General features: G+C 44.3%; 1 protein-coding gene across 2 annotated transcripts in view; it reads right to left on the reverse strand.

Annotated features, from left to right (window-relative positions):
- Positions 1-12,492, reverse strand: part of AK5 (adenylate kinase 5) — a 213,982-nt gene that overhangs the window by 20,104 nt on the left and 181,386 nt on the right. For both annotated transcript variants that reach the window (XM_010963381.3, XM_010963379.2), the window contains exon 12: positions 10,531-10,647. In XM_010963381.3, coding sequence (XP_010961683.1) covers positions 10,531-10,647 — 117 coding nt within the window. The remainder of the gene's footprint in view (positions 1-10,530; positions 10,648-12,492) is intronic.

The raw sequence follows: 12,492 nt of genomic DNA on the forward strand, positions 1-12,492 counted from the left end.
TCTTCCTCCACTGAGACATAAGCCCATTCCTTCATCTCCTTGAATCTGAGCTGAATTGTAACGTTCTCCACCAATAGAATATGGTGGAAATGATACCACATGCTTTTAGAAGCAAGATCATAAGATTTGCAGTTCCTGCCTGGTCAACTGCATCTAGGATGCCCAGCTACTCTGACTACAGAGCCGTGAGGAAGCCCAAGTTAGCCACACGGAGAGGCTACGTGGGCAGAGATCCCCAACCAGCCCTGGGCTGTTTTAGACATCCCAGCGCCTGCTCCGGATGTGTGTACTCAGCCTTAGCCACTGCCTGACTGCAACTGAATAAAGGACCTTAAGTGAGAGCCAGACAGCCAAGCTCATCAACCACCCCCACTCAAAACCCTATCAGAGAAAATAAAAAATTACTACTTTAAGTTACCTGACTTCCACATTAAGTAAAAATGTCACTTAATTTCTCTGCATCACAACTTTCCCATTTGTACAGTGAGGATGATCAAAGAATTGCTGTGAGGATTAAATATGATTAAATAAGGTAATGTAAGTAGATTGCTTGGCATACAGCAGACACTCAGGAAGTATTAGCTATTATGCTCATTTCCCATATTGGCTTACGATCCCTGGATCAAAAGAAACTGTTGCTCCCTCCTGATTTCGCAATGTAAACGAAGGCTTTCTGTTCTGCTGTAGTAAGGTCCTGGCAGGGACGGGAACAAAGTCAGGGTAGGGGAGGACTTTAAGACGACACAGTCATAAGTTGTTAGTAAGCGTTATTCAGACATTTATTTATCTAGCTCGTCTGAAGGATGTATTTTAAGGAACAGAATGGGGGATTCTCCAAAATCTAGAAAAGTGAAATAAACCTCTAGAACATGTCACATAACTTTTCTGCCTTTATTAATTGGAAGGAAAAAAAAAAAAAGCATTTGAACAGTAGAAAAGCTGGGTGAACGTTTAGAAGACAATGGCCCCTGTCCACCGGCAGAGGGCGAGCTTGGGAGGCAGCCCGGGGTTCGGTTACAGAGTTTGGCTCCCAAAGCAGTTTCTGGTTGGGTTTGTGCGAGACTAAGCGATTTTTCTTATTGTGGGGTTTTTCAGGCCACTCGTGGGGACATGAAAGATAATTCTGGGACTCATTTGGGTACAAACAGAGATAATGAGTGTCTGAGCAGGAGCTGGCAGTAAATGGACCCAAAATAAGTGCAAGACCTGGAGGTAGCTCTGTCTTCCACATCAATTCTCAAAGTGTGGGCCGTGGACCAGCAGCACAGGCGTGATCTGGGAGCTCGTTTGAAATGCAGAGGATCAGGCACCATCCCTGACCTACTGAGTCTGCATTTTAAGAGGTGACTCTTCACAAAATAACAGCTTGAGAAGCTGCTCTACCAGACCAGTTCCTCGGGCCAAGGCTGGGGTCTCACCTAACCCGCCTCTCCTGCAGTCAGCACACCCTTCCCACCTAAAAAGGTACTGTGCAGTCATTCCATTTGGAAGTGGCCTGGACCACTGATGTCTTTAATACCTAAACGTTAGTGAACTGGTTGAATGAAATAGCATTGCATTGTTTTTCGAAACGCTTTGATCTGCACCTTTAGACAGTCCCTTGGGGGTAGCTCAGCCTCTTTTTGGCTGGTAAGCCTCTAACATCCCATGGGCGGGAGAGCAGAGGACTCTGTCCTTGTCGGAATGAATCACAGAGACTTGGGGACAACTCCATGTCCCTAACATCCCCCTGCTGGCTCCTGGGAACTCCGCCACAGCAGCACTGGGCTCCTCATGGCCTTTGGGAAGTCAGGGGAACCTATCAGCGCACAAGTGCCTCGGAAGGGCGTTGAGATCCCATAAGGACATTTCAGCAGCCTACGCACCGGGCCACCCCTCGGACCCCTCCAGCCCCTCTGTGGGGAGGAAACGGAGGCCCACGGAGGTTAACTTGCCCGAGGTCACTGAGGACTAGTGAGTGACAGTCCTGGGCCAGCTGCATGGAACTCCAAAGCCTGGTGACCTCACCCTAGTGGAGGGCACCAGAGCCTACAGAACGGGACTTGGGCCGGACGCCTGGTGGGCCACATGGAGCCGGGAGGGGAGGATGGGGTGGCAGGAAAAGAAGCGGTTGGTGTCAGAGGCCACCTCATTTTACTTTGTGGGGTTCTGGCTGGGGTCGGCACTCACCTGGGCTGAGAGCAGCCCACCAGGATGAGGCTGTCAGCGTTAGCTGACTTGTGATGATGACTTTGCCTGGATAATTCCAGCGGGTGGAGCAGGAGGAGGCGGTTACCTGGGCCTCCTCGGCCCCAACTTTAGTTTTCTTCTGATCAGGTCAGGACACAGGTTAAGACCATATTACCAGTGGGCAGGGGCCTGCCATCCAGGAACTCTCTATGGTTCAGAATACCAGCTTTCTTGTTCTCACTGGGGCCTCCGTCTGCTCATTTTCAGTGAGGATTACAATAGTTTTTACCTTATAGGATGATTGTGATGGTTAAATCAGTTAATATGTGGGCCATTTCAAGCACTACATAAATGTGAGCTAATGTGGGCCTGGCAGTATTTTCATCCCTTTAAATTTTGTAAAAGCCCCAGTTGGTCAGATTTGGGTTTAGAAAGAGTCGGAGGCCCAGTCTACACTTTTAGCCTAAGTCACACGCTCCGGCACTGACCAGCCTCACCGCGCTGGGAGGTGACGCTGGCTAACAAGAGAGCCACGGGCCTATTTCCCATTTGCTCTCACCCCTGAGGTATGTCCCCTTGGGGAGCCTCACTGAGTGGGGGTGACAGGGTCATCCCAGCATTCCTGAACACACAAGCCCCATGACAGGAACACCACCACACTGCCACTACAACACCTGCCCCAACACGGCCATCACACAGCTCAAAGTTCTGCAGTGAACCAGCAGTCAGAAGAGGAGGGCTGGAAATCTCAGGTGGAAAAATCCCAAGGTGGTCCCCAAACAACCAGAAACACCCACTAGAAAGTCCCGTGGCTAGACTCAGACCTTTTTCTTGGCTGAGAGCTCATTCTGAAGATGACAGTACATTTGTAAACAGACTCACTGATTGTGGAGCTGAGGAATGTTAGGAGATGGTTAAAGGCAGTCAGAATACACTGTCATATTTATACAACCAGGAAAACCATCTGCATAATCAGGCTCAGGGCAGAATTTCAGCTAAGAGGCTCCTGCGAGGGAAAGGCGAGCGCAAACTTCTGTTAACGTGTGTTTAGGTTGGCTGCTGTGGAGTAAACGCTGGGTTCCCACAGCAGAGTGTTTCAGTTTCACACCTGGGAGTCAGGCCAAGCACACGCCCTCCTTGGGGGGATGATCATCTGTAAAGTGGGGATAATAACACCGTCTGCACAGGACTGTGAAGATTAATAAAACGACATAGGTGGGCACTGAGTGCAGTTCCTGCACATTTTAAGTGCTCAGAAAATAACAGCTATCATTCAGTTGGTTCTGTACTCTGTGTGATTTTTAACTGCGTAAGGACAGGTAGAACAGAGGCTGGGAGCCCAGACATCAGCGTGTTCTCTCTGGTTAGTTACCTTCGTTTTATACCTTCTTGTATTGTCACATGTCTATATAATTTCTGTTTCTATAGTCAGAAAAAAATCTACTTAATTTTGAAAAAAACTGTAACAATTGATTGAACACCATACCAGGCTTATATATGTATTGAGACACTTTTGAAGGATTTCACCCAATCTTTCCCCCAAAACACTGAGGTAGCTACTTTCTTTCTTTTTAAATGGAAATATAGTTGACACACAACACTGTGTCAGCTTCAGGTGTACAGGGATTTGATGTCCACATACATTATGAAATGATCACCACAGCGGTCGGGTCACCATCTGTCCCCATACAAGGTTATTACACTATTACTGACCGTGCTCCCTGAGCCGTACCGTACCTCCCCGTGACTTATTTACTATATAACTGAGGGCTGGTACCTCTTCATCTCCCTCATCTATTTCGCCTACCTCCACCCACTCCCTTCTGCCAACCACCTACCTGTTTGTTCTCTGTATCTATGAGTCTGTTTTTTGTTTTTGGGGGTTTGTTTTATATTCCACATAGAAGTAGATCATGCTGAATTTGTCTTTTTCTGTCTCACTTTTTTCACTTAGCATAATACCTTCTGGATCCACCTATGTTGCAAATGGAAAGATACATTTTTTTTAAACCACTGGAGGCAACTTTTAAATCTGTATTTTACAGAGGAGGAAATTGAAATTAAAAAATATAGTTAAGGGACTTGTCATGGACTTATTATTTTTGAAATCAAATATGATTTACTTTAGTCAACATTTTGAATCTTACTGTAATTGTTTTTTGTGTCTGTTTCCTCCTCTTTCTTTTCTATTGAAGTATAGTCAGTTTACAATGTTGTGTTAATTTGTGGTGTACAGCATAGTGCTTCAATTATACATATATATATTCCTTTCCATATTCTTTTTTGTTATAGGATATTACAAGGTATTGAATATAGTTCCCTGTGCTATACAGTACAAACTAATTATTTATCTATTTTATATTTAGCAGTTAGTATCTGCAAAATCTTGAACTCCCAATTTACCCCTTCTTATCCGCTTCCCCTCCAGTAACCACAAGTTTGTTCTCTATGTCTGTGAGTCTGTTTCTGTTTTGTAAATAAGATCGCTTGTCTTTTTATTTTTTTTAGAGTCCACATATAAGTGATACCATATGGTATTTTTCTTTCTCTTTCTGGCTTATTTCACTTAGAATGATAATCTCCAGGTCCATCCACATTGCTGCAAATGGCATTATTTTATTCTTTTTTATGGCAGAATAGTATTCCATTGTACAAATGTACAACTTCTTTATCCAGTCATCTGTTGATGGACATTTAGGTTGTTTCCATGTCTTGGCTATTGTAAGTAGTGCTGCTATGAACATTGGGGTGCATGTATCTTTTTGAATTAAGGTTCCCTCTGGATATATGCCCAGGAGTGGGATTGCTGGATCATATGATAAGTCTATTTTTAGTCTTTTGCAGAATCTCCATACTGTTTTCCACAGTGGCTACACCAAACTGCATTCCCACCAGCAGCATAGGAAGTTTCACTTTTCTCCACGCCCTCTCCAACATTTATCATTTGTGGACTTCTGAATGATGACCATTCTGACTGGTGTGAGATGATACCTCATTGTAATTTTGATTTGCATTTCTCTGATAATTAGCGATATTGAGCATTTTTTTCATGTGCAGGTTTTGAATACAGGTCTGTGAATACTGAAGCCATTATACCTAGGGGTTCACATATGGGGTAGGAGACAGGGATGGTGGTTAGAAACCCCGACCCCTCTTTCATATTTCTTCTCTCTCATTCTCTCTCTCTCTCTGCCATACACCCACCCACCCTTCCCTTCCCTAAAACACTATGTTGCATACTGAAGACACAGATCATTAATTCAACAGGGGAAAAAAACACCTTTGGGAATAGAAGACAGGGTGGTAATAGAGAAATCGCATACAGAGTTACCCCTAAGCTGTGGATATTAGTTTGTGCTGGTCTTTGTGGTGTCATGTACAGCAGCCAAGCAGAGCCTCAAAGCACCTGCTCTCGGAGCAGTCAGCTCCAGGTCTGCAAAAGCATCAGCCTAACTAACTGAATCGGATTTTTTTGAGCAACAGATGGTGCCGAGCATCAGGCACAACAGTCCCTGGGATACGGATGGGCTGGGGAGACGTCTGTGGGCTAGAAAACCATCCACAGCCCTGAACGGGCTTCAAACAGAGTCGCAGGCCTGACAGGTTTGCCAGGAACACTCACTGGGCTCTCAGCCAGGCTGATGCCCCTGAATCTCGGGAAAATCAGGTATTTGTCTTTGCCAAATTTCAAATTAATTACTTGCCTGTAATTTGGAAGGGGCTGTACAAATGATGGGGTCCCTGCAGGGCACAAGCAAATCAGCAGTACCTCACCCTGTGCTTGTAGCATCTTTTTCTTCTGGTCAGGTTTAAAGCAGGTGTGTGTGTTGGAGGGCTGGATGCATTCTCTTGCCCACAAGTCAAACTGATATTAGAAGCTTCTAAATTGCTGTACCCAGGGACAAATCAAGATCATGCTTCATCTTTGCAAACTTCTCCGAGCAGAATGCAAAAGACTTTTTTAAAAATAAATACCTCATTGGAAGGACGTCAATTCAGTAATGAAAAGGAGGAGGCCCCTGTATACCTTTTGAAAGGGCACCATGTATTTTAGCATTGGTTGAAACTATCCAGTTGCCACGTTGATGACTCTTTCTTGCTCCTAAATTTTAGTTAGGCTTCTTTGCACATTGTGAAACCTGTCTGAATGGTGCTCACAGTAGGAAAATTTTGCTTTTTTAAAGGAAGATCGTATGGATGATTTGAATTCAGACTCACCCAAAGGCCAGTGACAGACCAGGTGGCCATCTAAAGTCCTTACCTCACCCTACCTAGGTTATAAGCAAAGGAGAAGGGGGTGATGGAGCAGGAATGTATGGCTTTGTATGAAGTGTGATTAAAAACATGTGTGACCCTAAACTAGATAATATTTTATAGCTTTTTATAGCTTAGAAAACACAATATGCGTGTTACGTCATTTAATGCTCACAAAAACTCTCTGAATAGGGTTTGCCAGATATCCCACTATCTTCTACAGGGGAGGAAGCTGAGGTTGAGTGACGTGTCCAGGGTCACACTAAAATATGGCTGAGGTGAAAATCCAGCTTCTCTGACTCCAGGCACCACAAGTGACGAGCTTTGAAGAAGTTACCTTGGAAGGCCCTCCGTGAACACCAACAGTGCTGTCGCTGCTCTTAACAGTCTGGAACCCCACAGGCCTAAGTTCAGGGTTTTGCCATCGGATCCAGTTCAAAAAGTCCCCAAAGGAGAATAAAGATCATAATTTTGCTGCTGTTGTCGGCACACAGTAGGTGACCAACAAAGATGCTCATCTTCCCCACACATCTTATTTTTCCCACGTGGCCATTTGGAGGGTTCAAAAGAATATTTCAGTCCAACTGAGAGCAATTACATAAAAAAAGGCTTTTAAAAGCATATTTTCCCCAGCACTCCTAAGCAAGTACATGGCCTGGCCTGACCCTTCTGGAGACCCTTCCAGGGCTTTGAGACCTTCAGTTCATAGGCAAGGTCGAGTGTGAAGTCACCTGTTGGAGTGCTGCCGCCTTGAAGCCTGAACCTCAGTCAACACCGCAGACCAGCAGCAGCATGCACCCATACCCTCTGGGTTTTGATGGCGTGTTTACACAACTGCCACCCCCACCTGGCAGGAAGCCCCTCCAGTGCCCGTCACACCTTCCTCTTCTCTGGATCTCCCCTCGCCCACCCTGGCCCTAATTCTGAGGTGGTGCAAGAAAGACGCCTTCACCCCTCAGTTACTCAGGGCATCCCCAGGAGCCTTATTAACAACCTGAACACTGGCTAGAAGATTAGAATAAACAAAAATGTATGACAATCCACCGAAGACTTAATATTGTTAAGGTGTCAACACTACCAAAGCGATCAACAGATTTAACATAATCCCTGTCCAAGTTCCAACGTCATTTTTTTTTCAGAAGTAGAAATATCCAACCTAAAATTCATGCGGGCTCTCAAGGGACCCTGAATAGCCAAAGCAGTCTTGAAAAAGAACAAAGTTGTAGGTCTCACACTTCTGATTTAAAAGCCTACTATAATAATGGGAAAGAATCTGACTATATACATATATATGTGTATGTGTATGTATAACTGGATCACTTTGCTGTACATCTGAAACTGACATTGTAAATCAACTGCACTTCAATTAAAGAAACTAAAAAAACTTATTACAAATCTATAGTAATTAAAACAGGGGTAGTACTGGCATAAAGTCAATAATTTAGACCAATGGAATATAATATAGAGCCTGGAAATAAACTCTTGAATGTGTGGTCAAGTGATTTTTGACAAGGGTGCCAAGACCATTCAGTGGGGAAAAAAACAGTCTTTTCAAGAAATGGTGTTGGGAAAGCTGGATATCTATATGCAAAGAATAGAGCTGGACCCTTGCTTTACACGATATACAAAAATTAGGTCAAAATGATTTAAAGACCTGAATGTAAAAGTGACGACTACAAAATTCGTGGGAAAAAAGATAGGTAAAAACCTCATGACACTGGATTTGGTGATAATTTCTTGGACACAACACCAAAAGCATAGGAAACAAAGCAAAAATAGATAAACTGGGTTTATATCAAAATTAAAAACTTCTGTGCACCAAAGGACACAATCAACAGAGTGAGAAGGCAACCTGTTTAATGGGAGAAAATATTAGGGAGTCATACATCTGATAAGGGGTTAAAATCCAGAATACACCAAAAACTCCTACAACTCAACAACAACAAAAAAACCCAAAAACCTGGTTAAAAAAATGGGCAAAAGACTTAAATAGGTATTTCCTGAAAGAAGACATACGAATGGCTAACAGGCACATGAAAGGATGCTCAGCATCATTAATCATTAGGGAAATGCAAACCAAAACCACAGTGAGGTACCACCTCGCACCCATTAGGATGGTTACTATGGAAGTCGTGGAAGTAACCCAAGCAGCCATCGATGAATGAATGGAAAAACAAAGTATTATTCAGCCTTCACCGGGAAGGAAGTTTTAACACATGCTACAGCATGAATGAACTCTGAGGACATTATGCCAAATGAAATAAGCCGGTAACAAAAGGACAGATCTGTCTGATTCCCCTTATGTGAGGTAACTAGAGTCGTCAGTTCAAAAAGACGGGAAGTGGACACGCGGTTGCCAGGGGCTGAGGAGGGGGGAGTGGGGAGTTGTTGTTTAATGAGCGTAGAGTTTCAGCTTCACATGAAAAGAGTTCTGGAGACTGGCTGCACGACCATACGAACACACTTAATATGACTGAAGTGTACCCTGAAAATTGGTTAAGATGGTAAATTCTAGGTTCTGTAAATATATAGAACATGGTAAAATATTACTAGTGATTTTTTTAAAAAATAGAACAATCCTCCCAATTCCATTTTGTTAAAAAGTAGTTGATTATATAGAAGTCTGAACTCTTAAAAGTGGTTTGTTTTGTCAGAAAAAGCTCATTAGAATTCTGGTCCATGAGCGCTCACCAGGAGTTACCTGGAACCCTTACAGGCACAAAGCTCTGCTCACAAATCCACTTCTCCCTGCCCACCCCCATCCTGCCGACAAAGGTTTCTGAGCTGTGATGGAGAAAGTCAGCCCTGGGTGGGGGGTGGTCAGGGCCCACCCTTGCCAATGGGGCCAGGGGAATTTTTGGTTGCAAGCAGGAAATGCAAGGCAAGGTGAGCCACAGTCCTTTAAATATTTAGATACCACCTAAGGAAACTAGATAAAACAGAGGCTCAGGAGGAGGTCACACTAACCCCTAGGAGACACACAAGTACTATCCCACTTAATCAATGCTGCAGCACTAGAGACGGACGGAGATGGGCCCCCCCAGTTCTAGTCCTACCAGTAGTCACTTACCGATGAATTGTCTCTTACTAGCTGTGTGGCTGTGGGCAAGTCACATAATCTCTCTGGGCTTAATTCATCACCTGTACCATGAAGGTTATTACAAGTCTATCAAATGAAATAATATAATAAAAATGTTTAATATAGTCTAAAGAGATGTCCATATGAAAATTAATTCGTGTAGGCTCTGGAGTCTTTGTTTAATAAATGGGGACAATTGTTTCCCTCATTTGGGTTTTGTAAAATTACAGACAATGTATGTGAAATGTGCAGCACAGGGCTCAGCCCAGAGAAGGTTCAGTGAATGAGAGCAATGATGGTTTTTACTTACTGCTCTTTCTGTGAGTGGCCCTGAGCCACCCTCTTCACTAGGAGTGGGTGAGGCTGGGATGCAGGGAGGTGGAAGGATACATAGACCTGACTGTCTGTCCAGCATCCTTTCTCCCTGCCTTCTTCTAAGGGCATCTTAGTTTTCCTTTGGGTAATTCTCTTGCCTTTCTCAGTCTGTGTGGTTCAGGTGTGGTGCCCATTCTCCCTTCCCATCCCTGCCCTGGTCCTCCAGGCTGGACCAGGACATTCCTGAATATCCACAATGATTGATTCAGTGATGGCCCATGACCTAATAACCCAGGATAAAGAAATAAAACCCTGTTTTTTTTTTTTTTTGCTGGACCCACTGGAGAACAGAAACACTTTCCTGTGAAATCACTTAGATAGTAGACTATAAGCCTGCTGAAGGAAGAAAATAAGGCCAACACAAAGAAAGAAAATCCAAGAGGTGGATAAAGTCAGAAGACTGATGAACAAATTTGAATTCATGGATCCAACCAAGTGTGAACCACTCTTGATTTTAGCTGTTTGAACCAATAAATCCCCCACCACCGTCCCCCATCCCCCAACCCTTTTCTTGCCTGCATGCTGAGTTTCAGCCATTTGTAATAGAAAGTTTTGTTTAATGTATTGGGGAAAGAGATAGACTCTGAATTTATCCCCCAGCCTCAGTGATGTCCCCTGTTTTCCTTCTGGGACGGTCCCCACACAACACTCACCCGACGTCCGAACTCTTCCGCTTGCTTCACTTCCCGAGGGTAGCCATCGATCAGGAAGCCCTTGGTGCCGCGGAGGCCGGCCACCACGGCCTCCCTCAGGAGCTCCAGCATGACGCCCTAGAGCAGAGGCAGCGCGGTCAGGCCCCGGGCCCTCCCGCAGGACAGCGCTCGGGTTGCCCGGGTCCCATCGCGGGAGTCTCGGCAGCATGAACAGCGGTCAGCAGTACACCGTATTTCATCCTTTCTAAATCTCTCACCCCCCACCTCCCCATTTTAATAGCTATGGATTTGGCAGGTATCTTACAATCAGTGCTGGGTCACAGTTTAATTGTTCGTGTTTTTCCTGACTGGCATATTTTTATCGGTTATATTTTACTGGGGTGTCTAAAAGCAATGGCATCTTAGATCAGATGAAATATGGTGCTCCGTTTCAGACGGTAGCTCTCCATGAATTAGGCCTAACTGCAGTTTAAAACTAGACAAGAGATGGTATAAAACACGCTTCACTCTTGATTTTTTTTCCAGTAAATACTTTATAAGGTTTGACATTCATTGACTTGAGGAGACTATCAGCAGAGAAGAAGCAGCATTTTCTAGCACAATCACTTTCTCTGTTAAAATTTTTTAATCATCTTTTTTTCAGTTTTTTTTTTTTTTTTTTTTTTTGGTGGTGGGGAGGTAATTAGGCTCATTCATTTGTTTACTTTTAGAGGCGGTACTGGGGATTGAACCCCAAACCTCATGCATGCTAAGCATGCGTTCTACCACTTGAGCTATACCCTCCCTACACTGTTAAAATTTTTGATTTAACTTGTGTTTATGGAAAATACAGAAGGAGAAAGACACAGAAGCTTGGGAATGGATGAAAAACAAATGCAACCAGCTGCCCAAATGTGGGGAAGTCTTTGTGATGGCTGGTTCCCTGGCATCCTCTGACTTTTGGCACGGGCTTGGGGAATGTGGCCATTGTAAGGGCGGACAGAAACTATCCCTAGATAATAGGGAATGACATCCTCATGAAGTTTATATTCTAGTGAAAAAAAATAGATGATAGATGCAAAAATAAATATAAAAAATAATCAGCTAGAGAGAACTACTCTCAACAAAATAAAAGCAGGGCAAAGAGAAGCAGAATGCTGGAGGTGCTATTTTAGATGGGGTGCTCAGGGAGAGCCTCTCTGGTACACTGCGGTATTTAAGTAGAGATCTGGATGATGTAAAGGAGCAAACTATGTGCATGTAAGATGGAAGAGCACTCAGGCTGAGGAAATAGCAAGTGCAAAGGCCCTGAGGCAGGAACAGGCTGGCCGGTGGGAGGAACAATGAGGAGGTCAGTGGCTGGGCAGGAGTGAGCAAGGTGAGAGTGGTGGGAAACAGTGCTGGAGAGCCAGCTGGAGTCCAGAGCCGTGGGAAGGAGTCTGGATTTCATTCTAAGTGCAGAGGGGAGTCATTGAAAGGTTCTGGGAAAAGGAAGAAACGTTTTCAAGATATCACTCTCACTGCTGTGAAAAGTGTAAACTGTAGGAGGAAAAGAATGGGCAGAAGGGGGTCCACTAAGAGGCAATTGCAGTGGTCGGCTCCCTCTCGTGAGGACCCTCCTGGCTTCCAGGTGGGAAACAGACTGCAGCTGGTTAAAGAAGCAGTGGAAAGCTCTGTTAGCTAATAGGGACCACAAAGCCTAGCACAGGACCTAGACTGGCAGGGATGAATATTTTTTGATACCTGTGGCATCCAGCTTCCCAGAGATGGATGATGACTTGAAAAAAATACACCTAAAAGGGGTATTTTTTATTTAAGCTACACAGGGAAGATACCAAATTTCAAGTTAATGCTATTATACCTCCCGGCACTAGACCAAAATGTTGTTTTTTATTTTCCAGAGGGTTCTAATTCTAGACTCTGTTGCACCGTACTCACCTCTGCTTTGAAGATTTCGACTCTAAAGACGGGGAACAGTTTTAG

This window comes from Camelus bactrianus, chromosome 13, assembly GCF_048773025.1.
Source record: "Camelus bactrianus isolate YW-2024 breed Bactrian camel chromosome 13, ASM4877302v1, whole genome shotgun sequence".
NCBI lineage: Eukaryota > Metazoa > Chordata > Mammalia > Artiodactyla > Camelidae > Camelus > Camelus bactrianus.